Source organism: Echinops telfairi, unplaced genomic scaffold (genome assembly GCF_000313985.2).
Source record: "Echinops telfairi isolate 266 unplaced genomic scaffold, ASM31398v2 ScPeMD7_3;HRSCAF=10, whole genome shotgun sequence".
NCBI classification, from domain to species: domain Eukaryota; kingdom Metazoa; phylum Chordata; class Mammalia; order Afrosoricida; family Tenrecidae; genus Echinops; species Echinops telfairi.
In genome coordinates, this window is record NW_022103899.1 from 21839225 (window position 1) to 21859597 (window position 20373).

The window sequence follows — 20373 nt, forward strand, 5'->3', positions numbered from 1 at the left end:
CTCAGAGGGCCTGAGGTACAGTCTTACCATCCTCGCCTCCCAGGAGCATTCTAACCAGACTTCTTCCACGACAGTCTGGTTTGGTTTGTTGGCAATCCATGGCACTTTTGGTAGTCTTCACCAGCACCATAATTCAAGTGTCTCACTTCTTCTCCAGGCTTCCTTATTCAATGTTCAACTTTCACGTGCACATGAGGCAACTCAAAATATCATGGCTTGGGTTAGGTACATCTTCGTCCTCAAATAACATTTTTGCTTTTCAACACTGGAAAGAGGGCTTGTGTAGAAGATGTACCTAATACAGCGCATCATTTGCTCTCTTACCTGCGGCTTCCGCGAACCTTGTGACTCGAAGTGAGACAAACTCCTTGACATCTTCAAGCCTTCCTCATTGATCATCATGCGACCGAGGGTCTAGTTGTGAGGATTTGGGTCTTCCAACAACCCATCGAGATGTTATTCATACTAAAGACCGCAACCCCTGACCTTCAGGAAGAAGTGCATCAAGTCCTGCTCACTTTCAGCAAGCCAGGCTGTGCCATCTGTATTTCCCAGCTTGTTAATAATCCTTCCTCCAATCTTGATGCCAGGATCTTCCCCATGTTATGCAGCTTCTCTGATGATTTGCTCAGCATACAAACTGAATAAGTATGGCGAAGGGATACAGCCCCACTGCAGACCTTTCTTGACTTTAAACCATGCAGTAATCTCCTTGTTCTGTTTGCACAACAGCCTCTTGATCCTTGCATAAGATTCACATGAGCACAATGAAGTGTTCTGGAATTCCCAGGCTTCTCAAATCTACCCAGGGTTGTTATGATTTACACAGTCAAATGCCTGGGTATAGTCAGTAAAACACACGTAAATATCTTTCTGCTATTCTCCACTTGCAGTCAAGATGCATCTGACATCAGCAATGATGTCCCTTGTTCCAAGTCCTCTTCTGAATCTGGCCTGAATTTCTGGAAGCTCCCTGTCAATAAACTGCTGCAACTGTTGGATGATCTTCAGCTAAATCTTGCTTGCATGTGATGTTGATGATACAGATATCTATAATCTGAGCATTCTGCTGGGTCACCTTTCTTTGGAATGAGTAGACATGTGAATCTCTTCCAATCAGCCAAGTAGTTTTCCTCCAAATATCCTGGGTTAGACGAGTGAGTGCTTCATCTTGTTGAAACATTTCAATTGATATTCCATCAATTCCTGGAGCCTTGCTTTTGGCTAATGCATTCACTGCAGCTTGAACTTCTTCCTTCGGTACCATTGGTTCTTTTTTACTTTATTTTTTAAATAAATCATTTTATTGGGGACTCTTACAGCTCTTCTAATAATCCATACATAAATTGTATCAAGCATATTTGTACATATGTTGCCATCATCATTTTCAAAACATTTTCTTTCTACTTGAGGTCCTGATATTGGCTCTTCTTTCCCCCCCTCCTTCCCCATCTTCCCAACCTTTGAATGATTGATAATTTATAAATTATTTTTATTTTCATATTTTACACCATCTGATGTCTCCCTTCACCTATGTTTCTGTTGTTCATCCCCTTGGGGGGCAGGGGGCGGGGGGTTGTACTTCAATCATTGTGATCCGTTCTTCCTTTCTCCACCCACCTCTCCCTTACCTTCATGGTATCGCTGTTCCCATTATTGTTCCTGAGGGGTTTATCTATCATGGATTCTGTATGTTGAGAGCCCTTATCTGCACTAGTGTATATGCTCTGGTCTAGCCAGATTTGTAAGGCAAAACTGGAGTCATGAGAGTGGGAGGGAGGATGCAATAAAGAACTAGAGGAATGTTGCGTGTTTCGTTGGTGCTATACCCTGGCTGGCTTGTCCCTTCCTTGTGACCCTTCTGTGAGGGGATATTCAATTGTCTACAGATGGGCTTTGGGTCTTCATTCTGACCTCCCTTATTTGCATCAAAATGGTTGTTTGGAGTCTTCTGAGGCCTGATACCTGATCCCATGGACATCTTGTGATCACAGAGGCTGGTGTGCTTCTTCCATGCGGGCTTTGTCGCTTCCCTGCTAGATGGCCACTTGTTTACCTTCAAGCCTTTAAGATCCCAGAAGCTATATCTTGTAATAGTCGGGCACCATCAACTTTCTTCACCACATTTGCTTGTGCACTCATTTTGTCTTCAGCAATCATGTCGGTACCATTGGTTCTTAAATGGTGGAATGTTGACTAGTTCTTTTTGGAACAGTGATTCTGTGTATTCTCTCCATCTTCTTTGGATGCAGCATTCAATATTTTGCCCATAGAATCTTTCAATATTGTCACTGGAGGTTTGATATTTTTTGTCTTGACTTCTTTCATTTAAGTTATGCTGAGCATGTTCTTCCTTTTTTATCTTCTAGCTCTAGGTCTCTGCACATTTCATTATAATATTTGACTTTGTCTTCTTGAGCTGCCCTTTGCAATTTTTGTCTAGCTCTTTGACTCATCATTTCTTTCATCATAGCTACTATGATTAAAAACAAGTGTCAGTCAGAATCTCTTCTGACATCCACTTTGATCTTTTCTTTTTTGTTTCTTATTGTGTTAGTCTGGGTAGACTAGAGAAACAAAATTCACAGACACCCATATATGCTTAAGAAAGAGTTTTATATAAAAGAGCAATTATACATTGAGAAAACATCCCAGCCCAGTCCAGATCAAGTCCAAAAGTCTGATATTAGCCCATCTGTCTGATACCAATCTACAAATTCCTCTTTAGACTCGCGAAACACATACAATGACTCCAAATGCAAGAAGATCACAGGCCAGAGGGTGGAAAGTCTTGTAGATCCAGTGGCAATGTGAGCATCTTAGCACTGGCAGGGGTCTCCACATGGCTCCTCTGGCTCCAGAGCTCTGGCTGCATCAGTGTAGCTCTATCAGACTCATTGCCAGTAATGTCTCGCAGGGAGTGAGTGTGTGTCCAGCCTCCAGCAAGCTATTTATCTCCTTCACGCCTCCAAAAGAGGTCATCAAGCTGCGACCTGACTGACAGGCGAAACTCTACCCCTTCACTCTTAAGTCTCAAATTGACAAGAGATTATGTAACTACCACTCTTATCTCTTTGGCGACCTTTTACTTTCTTCATGAATGATGTTCTTGATGCTCCCCCACAGCTCATCAGGTTTTCTATCATTACTGTTCAATTTGTCAATCTATTCTTGAGCTATCCTCAAAATTCAGAGGAGATAGATTCAAGGTTGTACTTTAGCTCCCATGGACTTGTTTTAATTTTCTTCAGCTTCAACTTACATGTGAGCAATGGTGGTCTAATCCTAAACTCACATTTGAGCAATGGTGGTCTATTCCACAGTCAGCTCCTGGTCTGGTTTCAGCTGCTGAGATTGGACTTCTCCATTGTGTCTTCCCACAGATGTAGTCAATTTGATTTCTGTGTATTCCATTTTGAGAGGTCCATGTGTATAGTGGCCATGCGTGCTGTTGAAAAGAGATATTTCTATGAAGTCATTGGTCTTGCAAAATTCTATCATGGGATCTCCTGCTTCGTTTCTATCACCAACTCCACATATTCCAACTCCTGATCCTTCCTTTTTGCTTCAACTTTTGCATTCCTCTAGCCAATAAAGATCACTGTATCTTGATTGTATGTTTGATCAATTTCATACAGAAGACAACAGCAAAATTTTTCCACTTTTGTATAACTAGATTTCGTGGTAGGTGCATAAAAGTGAATAGTGTTTGTCTTGCTTAGATAGCCTTGTATTTGTATAGATATTATCCTATCACAGCCATCCTTGTACTTCAAGGTAGATCTTGAAGCAGGGTTTTGGATACATGCAAAGCCATTCCTCTTGAACCTGTCATTCCCAGCAGAGTAAACAATATGCGTTTCTGATTCAAAGTGGCCAATACCAGTCTGCCTCATCTCACGAACACCTAAGATACGGATTTGTATGTGTATCCCGTTTCATTGTTGATTACTTTGTATTTGCTGGATTCATATTCCGTATATTCCATATTCCAGTGATTAGATTTCAGCATCTCCTTCTTCTCATTTTGAGGAGCCCTAGTGGTATAATGGTTATGTGATGGGCTGCAATTTACATGGTCAGCAGTTCAAAACCACCAGCAACTTCCAGAGAGAAAGACTGAGATGTTCACTCTTTTAAACAGTTCCAGTCTCAGAACCCCGCAGGGGCTACTATGAGTCCGCACTGAGCTGATGGCAGTGTGAGCTCCTCGGCAAATGGAGGTCCAAAGGCTTTACGCCCACAGCTGACTCCATCCTACATCACTATGGGTGACTGGACTTTTAGGAGAGTTAGCATGTTGTTGTTGTTGTTTACCCGAGGGGCTTATCTTCTGGCATGATCTCTGACAATGTCCTGCTTCTATTCCTTAGGCCTTCGGTACCTGACAATATTTTGATGCTATCCATCCAGAATGGACAACCTGTTCTTTCTTCAGTGTCTGTTCTTAGCCTGCAAGCTGCACTAAATGTGTTCACTTTGGGTGACCCTGGTGGTATTGAGAAAACGTCACCATACCAGCACCACTGTTTCCAGTACCACAGCAACATACAAGGCACCACAGTGTGACAAACTGACAGGCAAGTGGTGGCTTTTCGGTGGTACTTAGGAGCTGCAGCTTGGAAGGCTGTTCCTTTGTCTTTCAAGTGAAACATCGAATCATGAAAACTAATCCTTAGGAAAGTGTCACGTTATATAAATGGGCATACTTTCTTTTCAGAGTCCAACACATACAGTTTCCTCTCAGACTCCACTATCAGCTGTGATCGGTAGGTTTTATATCAATGTAGATAGTCCAGGGTTCTCCCACGATGTGATCTGAAGCACTGTGTGTCTGATCAACTCCATAATGGGGTCTTCTGTGAAGAGGCCAAACAGGTGTGGGCAGAATAGGGTAGAGTGCCACCTTCTTAAACTGGTAACAGCCTTGATATAATTGAGGGAGGCTTTTTTGAAGCGTGGCCTACTTTTACTATAGACGGACCCTGTGTGGAAGCTAGTTAACATCAGCTGCTGGATCTGGGTCCTGCATCTGGTTCACTGTCGTCGGCCAACTGCCAACCTTGGACTTATTCAATTTTGCATCCATCAGCCTATGGTCTTTCTGATTCCTATTCATTAGCTTGGGTCACTATGTGAGTTGGGAAGCCCCTTGCTTACATCTGACCCAGGGACTTAAACCAGGCTGGACACACCTGCTTCTACACTGTGCGTGTCATTTCTTGATGTCCATCTCTTTCCACACACACAGGTGCCACGGGCTTGCTTCTCTACAGACCACAGCCTAACATGGTTGCTGTCCTTCCGGACTGACTCGGTGGAAGTGGGACTGCTTTACATTACTACAAGGCGGAACTGAAATGTAATTCCAATGTAAGAAGAGTACTTCGAGAGTGAGGATTTCGCACACACTGTTCCCTCTGCCTGAAATGCTCTTCCTCCCCCAGCATTGCCCACGACAGGGAAGCCTTTCTGACGAGGTCGAGTGTCGCATGTACATGTTCCAGCAGCCCTATTTCACTCCCCTGAATAGCAATGATCAGTCACATAAATACAACTGGAATTGGTCTCCTACCTCCCACCAGATCAATGTGGGAAAGGGTGATAGTTTTGCTCGTTAGTTTATCCCGAGTGGCAGACACAAAGCACGATTTTAGAAAGCTTTGGCTTGGTCTCTTTAGACAGTTTCAAAATGCCCTGTAGAGACTTCTTTATTATTATTATTTAAGGGATACAACCAGCCACTTGCCTATTTACAAAGTACACAAGTATCAGTGAGCGTGCGCACACACAGCTGTAAAGATCTTATTTTACAGAGATGGAAAATTATCTCCAACAACTTAATGACCCGAGGTTTATGAATCACTAATTAAAACTTCAATGATCTAGACATCTTAGATTCAGAATCTCCAAAGGCCAAGTGAGTCCAACCACCCAGGGACAACAGAACTTCAGCTGTTAGCTTGTCTATCAAGTTAAAAATACCATTAGGAAAAATTAATCCCCAGGAAAATGTCATGTTATAAACAGGCACACTTTCTCGCCAGACTCCGGCACACCTAATTTCCTCACAGACGACACTGTTGATGGTTTTTTTCAGTTGAGGACCTGTTGACGAGTTTGGCTTCCATTTGGTGACCGTCATACTAACACTACGTACAAGATCTTAGATCTTAAACCTCAAGCACAGCGCGGAGAGCGAGCCTACGCATGGCGCGCCTGAGACGCAGAAGGGCATCTCACTCTCTCTGTGGGATGAAGCTTCTTCAGCAGCCTCACAGGAGCAATCACACGCTGCTTAAACAATTCTTCTTCTCTTCTTCTCGCTTCTAATTTTTTTGTTTGTTTTTAAGAAAGCACAGCTAAATTTGTGAAAAGTAGGTTATGTACATTCATTACCTTCATGCGAGATGCAAAGCCTACGACCTTGGTGGGGAAGGTTTTAGACTTGGTCTGGATGACTAGTTGACCTTCCCCACCCCCAGGGGCACTTGCTGCTTTGCCTCATGAGTAGGTCTGCTGGAGAGCTGACTATACACAGAACTATTGTTATCAGGCCACGCTTTTCCCTTTCCCTCAATCTGTATTATGGATTTAGGTATGCCTGCCTTGTATGCTATTTCCGTTCCTAAAATGGTCCCCATGCTGTTGAATTTCCTTTCCCATTGTTCCTCATCACCCTGTGGGAGCTTCACCGGCAGAAACAGAACGAGACCCTCTGTGGCCAGGATGAGGACGCCAGCAAGGAGGGCACTCACCATCACAGCGGGGTTCTTCACCGTGATGCAGGGGGTCGTGGCTCGCAGGGCTCCACTGATGCCGTGGTAGTATTTAAAACAGATTTTGATCTCCGCTGCAAATTTGAGAGAAAGAATATTTTTAACACTGAAAGTAATTCAGGAGTCAGTGGAGGCAATCCTCCAAGATGCCTCCCAGGCAATCCTACTCATGACCCTTTGACCGACCATCCCTTCTTTTCCTGTCAGACACAGTACATTATGCCACTTCCTGCTTGATCATAGATGCTTCTTTGAAATTTCCAAATCTCACACATATAAGAGGGAAATGATGCACAAACATACGTCCGTATTCATTGAGGTGTTCTACAACATGCTACATTTAAAATGTTTGTTAATACTTAAGGATTCCTGATGATCTAGTGGGTAGGCATTGAATTGCTAACCCAAAGGTCATAGGTTCAAACCCAAGCCACCAGCAACTTCTTGGGAGAGAGATGGGGCTGTCTGATCCCATACAGATTTAGTTTCAGACACTTTTAAGAAGCAGTTCTTCACCAATGAAGCATACAAGTTTCCTCTAGTTCTTTAATGCTCCTCCCACCCCACTATCATGATCCCAACTCTACCTTATAATTCCAGCTAGACCAGAGCGTGTACAGGGGTACAGATAGGAGCTGGAAACACAGGGAATCCAGGATAGATAAACCCATCAGGACCAATATTGAGAGTAGCAATACCAGGAGGGGAAGGTGGGGGGAGAAAGGGGGAACAGATCACAATGGGATGTACATGTAACTCCCTCCCTGGGGGACAGACAACAGAAAAGTGGGTGACAGTCAGTGTAAAACATGAAAAATAATAGTAATTTATAAATTATAAAGAGGAGGGAGGGAGGGAGAAAAATGAGGAGCTGATACCAAGGGCTCAAGTAGAAAGAAAATGTTTTGAGACTGATAATGGCAACAGATGTACAAATGTGCTTGACACAATGGGAGGATGGATATACTGTGATAAAAGCTATATGAAGCCCCAATAAAATGATTTTTTTTAAAAAGAAGTTCTTTACTGTCCTATAAAATCAACTTAATGCCAGTAGAGTAATGTAAATGGTTGTTAATTAATCCTCATATCAGCCTTGGGAGGCAAAAATTTTATGACTGATGAGGTGTTGAGGTGTGCCATAAGTTAAATACACTGGAAATGACTGAGTCAGGATGCAAACCCCATGTGTCTGGTGCTGAGTCTCCCTCCTAACCTCTACAGTGCAGATAGGCTGAGACTGTCAATGGACACAGAGGAAGTGCAGTTGAACAGAGCATGCAAGAAAACTTCAGTAAACTCCCCCAGGACAGAGTTTTGTGTCCATATTATTTAAATCTCCCAGGGGATTTAGAGGCAGCTGCTAAACAGGGGTCAAATTTAAGAACCTCTGAAAATCTATAAATGTGGTTTTGATCATTTGAGCTTTATAAAAAATCATATAAAAACCAATTATGCTTCTCCAAAGTAACTACAAGGAACATGAATCAAGGTGTGTCAGAGACAAATCCCACAGTCGTGAGAACGTCTCTGTGCAGAGTGCCAGAGTCACTGAGGTGTAAGTGCAAGATGCCTTCTCTCCAAGGTGTCTTTCTATATAGGTAATGGTGCTGGTGCTGCTGCGCAGGCCCCTGAAGGAGAATCCAGGCTACAGGAGTGGCCTTTCTCTCTTAATTTCGTTACCTTGCATTATTAATTAATAATGAAGACAATTCATTAGTGGCTCCTGAATTTATTTTCCCAAGGAAGTTTAACTTTTTACTCAGTTTTCTGCTTGCATCAAATCGCTTCCTGCAGACTATTTGGTTTGAACATTTTAAGGGCAGGTATGATAAAAGAAAACTTCCCTTCTGAGATTTTTCATTTCTACATGTTTCCTATCAATAGCCAAATACAAAATCTAAAAAGATTTTTAAAAAATCCCAGGCAGGTTAAGCTACTCCCTCACTGCTATGCAGTTGGTTCTGACTTATGGAGACTCTATACACAGAGCAGATCTGCTCCAGAGGGTCTCTGAAACTGTACATCTGTATAGAAGCAGACAGTCTCATTGTTCCCTGGAGGAGCAGCTAGTGAGTTTGAACAGCTGACCTTGCCTTTAGCAGCCCACCGTTTAGTCCACTACACCAGCAGGGCTCTTTTGTGTTTTCTAGATGTATAATAATCACTATCCTGTGATTCACAATGTAGTTAGTGGTATCAACCAAAAGATTTTACTTTCTACCAATAGGAGCCCTAGTGGTGCAATGATTAAGCACCAACAAAGGATTGGTGGTTCAAACTCACCAAAAGCTCACCAAGGAAAAGACGTGGTAACTTGCTCCCATAGAGACTTAGGCTTAGGAAACACTCTGGGGCCTGTTCTACAGATAGTATCCCAATGGGCTAGAGTCAACTCAACAGCACACAACAACAATCCATTACAACACATACGTTGGGCTTTATAAGAGCATCAAGAAACAGTTCTCATTCCAGAAGTTGTTTTCTAGTGTCGCTATTGAGATGGCAACCAAACGAGTGGCAAAAATTCGGAAGGTAAATTCTAAAAAGGAAGAGGCCTGGATAGAAGTGTCAAGACCAAAGTGAGGATTTATGAAGAAATGACAGTCAGAAAGTCTTCATGGGTCCAGTTGGTCTTGGGAGAACAATGGGGTTAGAAAGAGCTTGAGGGGCAAACAACATGGAATCAGGAATGAGTGGGATGGTTTTCAGGGTAAGCAGATCAGCTGATGCTCCAAGCCTAGCTTTACTAGTATTTCACGTTCCAAAGAACAAGGCCTTTCCTTACTTCAGCAGGTGACTCTCCTGAATCCGAACACTGGTTAGCCAGGGTTTTACTTTAAGTGCCTCATATGCGTGTGCTAGCTGGCCAGCGAATGAGGAAGAGTACAGAGGAATTGACGCCTCTGAATGTGGTGCTGGTGAGGAATCCTGAAAGCACTGGCTTGTACAAAGAACAAACAAATCTGCCTTGGAAGAAGTGCAGCCAGAATGCTCTTTAGGTGCAAGGCTGGCACATTTTCACCTCAACTCTGACGTCTGTTGCGCTTTGGACATATTAGCAGGAGAGACCAGTCCCTAGAGAAGGACATCATGTTTGGTAAAGTAAAGGAAGATCCTTGACCAGATGGACGGACACAGCGGCTGAGAGATGGGCTCACATAGTAACCACCGTTGAGGACAGCGCAGGACGGGTTTCCTTCTGCTGTACACAGGGTCACTGTGTACACAATGGTGACTAACAGTAACGATGACACTCGTTTTAGTTTATGCTGGGAGCACTAACAGCTGCACAGATCTGTGCAAGCCTCATTCTCCCACTTGCTTCTTCCAAGCCCAACAGCATGCATTCTGCAAAAGCAAACTTAATATCCTGCACGAGGTCTGTCGGAACAGAAAAGGCTCAGTGACGCCTGTGAAGGTCAAAGTCTGTGGGCAAGAACTCCTGACTATCACACTCTAACTGCTGGGCTTTTGAGGCTTCCTGCAGCAGCGCCCCCTAGATCAAGTCAACAGAGAGGGTGTGAGCAAGTCCTCTTTCAATAAAGACATGGACCTTTTCATAACGCATCTTCCCCTACCTCCTCACGTTAGGATGTCAGTGGTTTTAATAGTGAGCTAGGTAACAGACAGTGAAACAAAAAGGGGAAAGATAAGATAGCTTATCTGTATAACCGTTATCATCTTAATCACCAGGCCAATTTTGCTAGCTGACCCATTTTGGAACATTATTTTATTTATTGCCACAACAAGATGTCCAACCCAAATGACAAATTAAAATCCCTAAAAGATAAATTTACTCTGAATGTCCTAAGAGAGGTTTTGTGGATGTGCTCACAAGACAAAGCATTGCAGCACTGACATGTGCCTACTGCTGTAAGGCTAAGTGCAACTACAAGGGGGTTTATGCCGATCAATACCCCGAAAACAAAGGTCCAGGCCGCTTGCCGAGGACTCAGCAGACCCAGGAGCTGTTTGTGCCTGGACTGGAATCAGGCAGCTCCATCAGCAGGAGACCCCGGTGAACTGGCCCCATACAACCATGTGGACAGTTTCCCGAGGAGGGGGCTTTCATCTTCAGACGTTATTTAGTGTGACGGATGTCACTTAAAGGGGGGAACTATATAACTCGACAACCACAGTTTACTGAATGCACTTGAGCAATCTGGTTACAGAAGAAAGTAACGGAGAAGAATCGACAAAAGGGTGGAAAAAGGGAAGTCAAGCCGCTGCCTTCATCATTTCAGCAACAACCTGTAACCTCTAATTTTAAGAGGTCAACAAGAACAACAAACATGCTGTCCCTGGAACGGAAACCCAGGGAATCCAGGGCGGATGATCCCTTCAGGACCAGTGCTGAGAGTGGCGATACCAAGAGGGTAGAGGGAGGGTGGGTTGGAAAGGAGGAACCGATTACAAGGATCTACATATAACCTGCTCCCTGGGGGATGGACAACAGAAAAGTGGGTGCAGGGAGACGTCAGACAGTATAAGATATGACAAAATAATGATAATTTGTAAATTATCAAGGGTTCATGAGGGAGGGGGGAACAGGGAAGGAGGGGGAAAAATAAGGAGCTGATGCCAGGCGCTTATGTGGACAGCAAATGTTTTGAGAATGATGAGGGCAACAATGTACAAATGTGCTTTACACAATTGATGTATGTATGGATTATGATAAAGAGTTGTATGAGCCAATAAAATGATTTAAAACATTTTTTAAACCTAGTAATTTAAAAATTAATCATCTAAAAGGCATTTAGCAAGTATTCTATCGACTTTAGTTCCTGAGCTGTAAACTCTAATGTCTCATTTGCGACCTGTCTCTAATGCAAGTGATTTGTTTGTTCGCTTTTAGAAACTATGTCTTGTAAACTCCTTAGGCACGGTTGGTGTCAGGAACGTGTGTCTGTGGAAGGATGTATCAATTGTCAGCAGGGCTGTCTGTTGTACACAGGTTTTAGGCATATTGCTTGACTTACAATTCTCAAACCCCACAAGAACCCCACTTAGACTTGACGCCTATGCCTAGTTTTGATCTGGTGACCTTAAATAAATGAAAAAGGGGGGGGGGCAGTGAACAAAAACAAAATAAAGACATGAAGCCTGAAGCTTCAACACACACACACACACACACAACTATCCCTGGGAGATGGGGGAAGGACAGGGGAAAGCAAACACAGACAGGAAGCCTGAGCATCAGATCGGTAGACACGCAGGCGCACAGGCCCATCCCTAGGCAAGAACATGGAGGCTATGGAAGGAATGAACGAATGATCCTAAAATAATTTCCCCGCAGCCTGATGTGGCAGCCAACATCTTTTCCTATTTGACTTCAAGCTGCAATGGAATTGCATGCACACATGTGCGCGTGCCGCAGTCTTTCAGGTGGGCTATGTAAACCATGAGCACTTTCTCAAAAATAATTACTTTAAAAAGCATGTTGCTGCAGAGAGCAGCAAGATGGGGGAAGCCTCCACAATTGATGTGTGTATGGATTGGGATAACAGTTGTATGAGCCCCTAATAAAATGTTAAAAAAAATAAATATGAAAAAAAAAAAAAGATGGGGGAAGCCTCTCCTGGTAAGTCAAGGATCTGCAGTCCGCTGGGCCAGCTCTTGCCTTCTATGGAAGCAGAATCACAGTCATCTTCCTCTTCTGAGACCCCTTCTGAATGGCTGACACCAATCGCGAGTCACTGAGATAAATGTTGGTGCCTTCCAAGAATCTCCAGGTCACTTTATTTATAGATTATTAAAATTAAGATTTGTCGCCCTCTTTTTAAGTGCTGACAAGGCATAGAAGAGCCTTGTTTTTTAACATCCTATCCCTGGTGGCATACTAGGTTAACACACTGGGCTGCTAACGGCAAGGTCGGCAGTTCCAACCCACCACGCCCTCTGCTGGAGAGACTGACAGCCTTGGAAACCTCTGCAGCTGCCCTCTTCGATCCTGTACAGTCACTGTGAATCGGAATCACTCAATGGCAGTGGGCTGGGTTTGGGTTGGAAACAGGTCTATTCTGCACACTTGGGGTTGCTATGAGTTGGCGACAACTCATCAGTCATTAATAACAACATGTGAATAAATGACTCCCAGGTCTATCACGTGAAACCTGTAACAACCAAACATTGCCTCGGGGGAGACACAGGTTATTGTGGAATGGAGTTAGGGAGATGTTCATGCTTCTGTTTGGGTTTGGGGTTTGGAGAAGTTTCGGTTTTTTGGTTTGTTTGTTAGTGGTGGTTTTTGGTATCTTTTTAGCATTACACTATTTTCAGGTCTTAAGTATTTAAAATTATTTTTAAAGTAATCAATTCTGCCATACTAACCCTACCACTAATGAATGACTATATTTCAAATGTTTTATGGAAAAAAAAAAGTTCTACAGGCTACTCCCAGCAAGAAATTGTTTTGTTTCAAAGACTGGGATCTCTTCCACTGCCTAAAATAACTACAAGATTCACTCAAGCAGCAGTTGACAGCTTGGTCCTATTTATAAAATCTGGATTTTCCCCAACTTTCTAATTGAACCATGAAGATAGATGGGATATAAATACCTCCTTCCTTTAAACATTTTTATTTAGTTAAAAGAGAGTGATCTAAATAATTAGACTAATTTCAAATCCACCCCCAAACACACTGTTAACCATTGTCCTGTGTGCTTTTACTATGTTCTTAATATTTATGATTTCTCTCTGCAGGCTTTTATTCGGAGGCTGCAGATCCAGAATGGGTAAACTCATTTTTTGTCCTAACACTTTTGAGGAAATCTGCCAACATTTCCAGTCATGTACTCACTTGGTGCTAATATGGTATTGCAAGTTGTCTTTTTTTTAAAGATCATTTTATTGGGGGCTCTTACAACTCTTAGAACAATCCATACATCAATTGTATCAAGCATATGTATACATATGTTGCCATCATTATTTTCTAAACATTTACATTCTATTAGCTCCCCTTTTGATCCCCTCACCCTCCTGACCCCTTGATAAATTATAAATTATTATTATTTTCATATCTTATACCAACCGCTGTCTCCCTTCCCCCTCGGTTTCTTCTCCTCTCCTCTCCCCACCTTCCCCCTACCCTCCTGGTATGGACAGTGCTCAAATCAAAGTTGGCCCCCAAACTTGGTGAGATCGATGGCTTCAAGTTTTACTTTTTTACCAGTTTTTAAATATTTTCCTTATCCATCCAAGATTGAGATGCTGACTTTATCCTCGCAAGGATTTGTTTTTAAAGTTACAGGATAAAAGACAATGAAGGTACAGATCTAACCAACAATTCCGGACAGGGGCCCTACTCCCGAGTGCTGTTCCTGAACAGCATTCCAGGGACCCAGTGTCCTAATGGAGCTCACTGGCTCATTGGATGGAGAAAATATTGTTAAAAGGATTGCTCTATGTCTAGGTAGTCTTTGCACACAAAATAAATATTCTATTCTTTGTGAAGAGAAATGTGAAATGAGAAACCGCCGTATGTCTAAGTACCTGTCCATTTGCACTATGTTTTCTGCATGCATCCTTTTTGAGTCTCCCACTGTGCAACTGACAGAGGCAGCAGCTCCTGACTTTAGAGAGGTTCTGCTAGCTCAGAATCAGCTTGTCCTGGACCCTGTTCCATGAAAAGCCTGCACACATGTGCACATAGTAGCTGAGTACAAGGGCGTGTACATGTGAAGGGCGTGTATATTTATAAAACAGAAAGGTAACAAGCTTAACAAATAAGCCCACTCAGAAAAGGCAGCAGATATAAACCCAACTCAGCCTACACCGTACTCCAGCTGTTCTGTTAATCAGCCATCCGTACACTAAATGCCTCCATGGTCAACGGCTAAATGATGCAGGCTTCTGATTTAGATTTGTTTCCTAGTTAGCGGCCAGACCACACAGAAAAACAAAGTAGAGTTCTCTATAGTTTTGCTATAGATAAACTGTGTCCCTTCACCCGTTAGGGACGGTTTCCATATGATAATAGACTAAGGTGACCAGACGTCTTGCTTTTGGCGGGACAGTCCCAATTTTTAACAAATTTTCCCACGTCCCGTGGCATTTTTAAAAAGTCCTGATTTTTGGAAAGAATGCATGACAAGCTAGGGTATACGGTTTTTGGCTGCCATGTGGCAATTTCGCCAGGATATGAGTTTTATCAATGGTGTCCCGCTTTTGTCCCACTTTACCAATGTTAAAATCTGGTCACCTTATTATAATAGACATTAGAGACCTACCCAATCTGAATGCATGTGGTCTTGTACTTGTATAAATGCAAGCATTAGTCAGCTGAGAATCTAAGTCAAAGGAACGTGACATGTTGATTTTATGTGTCTCAGCTTGCATGTTCCGAGCTCAGAAACAAGAAAGAAACCAGAGGGCCACCTAGGTGCTAAGCATGGCAGACAAGTGACTATAGAAAGAGATGAACAGGTTGATTCTTATCTTAAAGCAGCAACTACTGAAATTTGTTTCGTTAAATCCTGAATCTAGGTTAATACATGCTCTTTCCTATCCCAATATCTATGAAATGTCCTACCAATCTCTGCCGTTGCCCTTTTTACTTTTAAGTGACTGAAATAGATGGAAATGGTTACAGACTACATTCTTATTTATGAAGAGAGGCATATTTAAATAGCCATAAGGCAAGATGATTAAGAGTTGGACCTGAATCATTAGTATCAGAACTGGAAATACAATCCTAACTCTATTGAACATGCAGGATGGATCTATGTCCCTCTCAAGTTATTGGATGTCACTCAAATGGGCCGGTTATTCCATCAAAGAGGCATTATATCATGTCTGTACTTTGCACGTGTATTCTAAAGAAATATCATTTAAGAGGAAAATAACATTTAAGAAACATTAAGTTGTTATTAAGGAAAGAACAGCCTTTTAAGCATCATTTCTTCACATAAGTGACGATGGCAGCCCCTTTTCATCTCCTCACCTAGCCAGGTACCAAGAGCTCCAACTTCAGACAAAGGAGGGCCAGAGGAAAAGTCCCACAGTGAACTGTATCCCTCCAGGGAAGCTTCAGTTCATTGGTCTCTAACTTCCATTTCTAGATTTACTGAGGAGTAAAGGTGAGGATCATCCAACCGATGAAAAATAGAACAAGAAGATCCGATACTCAGCAAGGTCTTCGCAGGTTGGAGGCTGGCTGTCGACGAGAAAATCTGCAGAGGCTGCAACAAGCCAGGCAAACACCATAATCACCACGGAACGTCGACTATCGACGTTTCTGGTCCTGGCTCAGCCACAAGAACCAGCCGACAAAGTAGTGTCGCTCTGTCAGAGGAAGTATAGAGCGACCCAGACACAGAGCCTCAGAAAAAAACAGGTTTGCTCCAAGAAGTTGGGAGTTGAGGGTGACAGAAATTGCACCACACCACACAATAACAATCACTTCTGCAAACAAGGGCCTTCCATCTCTTTCACTATCTGCAGGGCCACACAAAGGAACAAAAGGCCGCATAAATCCCCAAATCTCAAGAGAGGATTACTTTTCCTTCAGTATAAACATGCATGAATTTCCCCCCAAGTTTTACTTTGAATGGACTTCCAATGAGCTAAGAATAAACTTTTTTTTCTGAAGATGAAAGCAGGAGTTTAAAAATATCATACGTTGCCTAACTGCCCCACCCGAGCCCCTTTTTATTAAGTTCAGAGCTCTGTGAAGTTCTCTTGGGTCTGCTCTAGCCACCCATGGGATGAAAAAGAAACACAACAACAACAACAACAAACAAACAACCTATGCCTCAAAGACATGGAGTTGACTTCGAAGGGTTGGAGACATTTTTATAATGCCAGGCGAGAGAGGCTAGAGGTATGTGTTGAGGGAAACCTCATTCTGACTGACTTACTGAAGATCACCACACTCTAACGGTGAATCTTTCTGAAGTTCCTGTTCATTGTCCTGGAGTTCTTTACATAAGTAAATCGCCTTATCTATATAAAGAATAAATATATATTTACATAGAAAGTGCTTTATGTATAATAAATAGTTCCAGTTTTACATTTATCCATATGTACATTACATAGTGTCTCCAATTTTATGTCTGAAGACCTAAAGTGTAAATGTTAAATTAGAAGAGGAAAGAAAAATAGAAGGCAGGTGCTGGGGTGCGATGTAGCGAAATGCATTTGTTGAGAAGGGGACACTGGCTCCAGTCTAAGCAGCCAGGACCCTACAGGTCCCTGTGGCGAGAAGGGAAATCAACTGGGATCTTTGCTCCATACTTGGATCTTTTTCATGTGAGGATACAAAGTATAACAGCATGGGGTGCTACCTTCTTCCGGGGCTTTCAAACGAGCCCAGTAATTGAAACCCAGCCTATCCATCAAATGGCAAGCACCTCCAGCATCTTTCAGCATCACGGAGTGAACACGCAGGCAGTGGCCACGTTTCCCAGCTGGGTTTCCCTTAAGCCCCGGGATGCTTTCAGAGGAGGAATCGTACTGAACGTAAAACCCAGCTAGTTCCCATTCCACTGACCTCACATTTGTCTCCCCCACGTACTGCCATCACTACCTGTGTAGTAATGCCCCTGGGCAAAAGTCAGAGAGCAAAGCGCAACATGCAAGAAACCAAACTGTCCATCATCTCGCGTCCCAGATACAACCTGTGCTCCTCTTTTGGCAGACTTCCTCTCACTTATTTTTAGACTCGACGCTGGGAGGTGGGGTTCAGCTCTATGTATCTGCTTCCATTTCTCCACGTTCTGTTACATCATGAGCATTTGCTTCTAAAAACTGCATCTACTTTGGGTTAAGAGAGAAAATCAAGCCCCGTAGAATAAGCCTCTGGGGAATCCCCTCTGCCTATAAACCAGGGATGTGAACAGCCTTGCTGTCATGCAGAATACATTGGAAAGTGGATTGTTGCAAATGCAGTTAGGTTAACATTTAGCACCTTATCATTTGATCTCTCTTTGGATTCATTTTACATTTGTCTTAGTTTTTGATATTTTCTGCATTCTTTTCAATGGAGGTTTTTTATCTATTTAACTTTGTTGTTAGTTAGCTTTTTGTTTTTTAGTGCTTTTCTGCCTACGAAATCCAGGATAAGTAAATCTATAGAGGCAGTAACTGGATTAATGATTCCTTTGTGGTATATAGCAGGGGAGGTTGGGAGGAAATTCAGAGCTATTGACAAGTACAAGAATGAAGAAAACGTTCTAAAGCTGACTGAGGGGATGACTGCACAACTCTTCTTACGATGACTGAACTACAGTATGATAGCGGAATTATGTAGCAATAAAACTGCTAAAAAAGGTGGACTATGAAAAGTGGACATTCCTCAGAGGGTAGAAGCAAGATTAGGAAAAGTTCTCACTTGTTATTTACAATAATGTAATAAACTGTCTGAAGTCTTGTAGTAGTTAAAAGTAAACAGTTTCCATCTTTCTTTAATAACTTTTTGTATTACTGATGTTTTATATGTTTTAGTGAATACATGCTTGCAACAAATTTCCATTTCTCAATACTACTATTCGTACATTTCCCTCTTGGTTACATCCCTTGCATGAGGAAATATTCATCTGCTCAAAGAACGCAACAGCTCGGGAAAGTCCCCCAGAAGCCACTTCTTCTGCATTAAAGGGAAAGAATGTCTGGAATTGGGCCGTTTGTCCCCTTGTTCTTCCACCGATCCCACGTAAACTCCGAGGGTTTACTGTGTTATCTTCTCTGTTCTCATTTGACAAGACTGCTGTGTCAAATGTAAAGTCCCCACTCCTCTCAAAATGAAAAAGGACGAGATGTTTACCGTGTACTATAAATATTCATATTTAGAAATAAATGCAACAGCAGATCAACTGGTTAATGGCGGGGTCATCCATAGCTAATCTCTGAGCTCAGTGACAACAGGCCCATCACCCTTGGTTAAAATCAAGCCCCAGTGGCTGCTAGTTAATCTGCTGCTAAGAAAAATAATGTCAAAATGCTCTAAAGTAAAAAAAAATTCTTACATTGTCAGTCGGAATTATTCTTTTTGCTTCCTGCAATTGATATGATTTCACAATAATTAGGGATATGTATACGAGAATATCAAAATGTGTGATACCTAAAATAACGAAGTTGGGGTTGTATGCTATCAAGTGGATTCTGACTCATAACAATCCTGACCCAGAGGGAGTCTGTCCTCAACTGTAATCTCTGTAGTTGATCAGCAGGTCTCTGGGTTAATTAGAACTGCCAGCCCTTAAGCGAGCAGTCAGTAGCTCATGAACACTGTGCCACAAAAACCCACGTCCGCGGCTGTCAAGTCAATTCCCACTCATAGCAACCTTGTAGGACACAGTAGAACTGCCCCACAAGGTTTCCAAGATCATGAATCATTACAGAAACAAACTACCATGTCTGTGGCTAGTGGGTTCAAACTACTAACCTTCTGGTTACCAAACAAGCACTTAACCACTTTACTGTGAAAGCACCTCAAGATCAGCCCATATAACTAACTTACACACTGTACATGCACCAAGTCTGGCTATACATGGAGCTATGTGAAAAATATACATCTTCATACATGTAGTATGGTCTAGGGGTCTGGGTGGTGCAGCGGTTAAAGCATTCCACCACGAGCCAAAAGGACAGTGGTGAGAACCAGCCAGCCCACCGTGGAAGACACGTGTGGCGGTCCACCTCCCCAGGTCTACTCAGAACCGACTCAACATCGATGACTCTGGCTTGAGTTTGGCATAGGATGTACATATTTATGGATGCATGTGCCCATACATATGGATGCACACCCATTCACTCATTTCAAAATATGTGAACATATTCTGTAATGAGAACTTTCTAAGGTAATCTATGATGGAGACTCAAAGTTGAAGGGGGAATGGAATGAAAAAATAAAAGAACCTTTCCATAAGTTTTTGGAAGTATGTCCACAGTTTGAACTACACAAACCTATTGCCATCGATGGATTCCAACTCATGGCACCCTACAGGAGTGGGCACCCGGGGGGCTTCCGGCTGTTACCTTGAAGGGGGCAGTGCATCACATCTTTCTCCCAGAGCAGCTGGTGGGTTCAAATGGCTGACTCTTTAGTGAGCAGTTGAGCACTTCACAACTGGGCCACCAGGGCCACCAGCATCCGCATTACACAAGGACATTCAGAAATAATCTGTGGGTGTCCCCAGCCTTTACTTACGCTCCATAAAATAGGGCCCGGGCTCAATTCTCCAAACAATCTGCCCTTTTTGCGTTCCAGTCACGCCCCTGTTTTTGGAATCCCAGAAGTTGGCCGGAGAGTTCTCATCTGAAAAAAGCAAAAATATAGTTCTTAGCTTAAACACAGACTGCTACTCATTCATTCACTTGAGAACTTGGATTGGTCTTTCTTAGCCAAAGGCGGACTACAGAATGGGAATCCAAAGCCCATCTGTAGGCAATGGACATCGCCTTACAGAAGGGGCGTGGGGAGGAGACGAGTCAGTCAGGGTGCAGGGTAGCAACGATGAAACATACAACCTTCCTCTAGTTCTTAAATGCTTTACCACCCACCACCCCCACTATCATGATCCCACTTCTACCTTACAAATCCGGCTAGACCAGAGGATGTACACTGGTACAGATAGGAACTGGAAACACAGGG

At 42.9% G+C, this 20373-nt stretch overlaps 1 protein-coding gene and 1 pseudogene across 3 annotated transcripts in view; both read right to left on the bottom strand.

The window, feature by feature from the left end:
• The window catches only part of HECW2 (HECT, C2 and WW domain containing E3 ubiquitin protein ligase 2), a 457170-nt gene that overhangs the window by 167324 nt on the left and 269473 nt on the right, over nt 1-20373 (bottom strand). For all 3 annotated transcript variants that reach the window (XM_045294741.1, XM_004701507.3, XM_045294743.1), the window contains 2 exons: nt 19930-20037; nt 6759-6853 (listed from right to left, as the gene is read on the bottom strand). In XM_045294741.1, coding sequence (XP_045150676.1) covers nt 6759-6853; nt 19930-20037 — 203 coding nt within the window. The remainder of the gene's footprint in view (nt 1-6758; nt 6854-19929; nt 20038-20373) is intronic.
• LOC115871780 lies at nt 15844-17301 on the bottom strand (annotated as a pseudogene).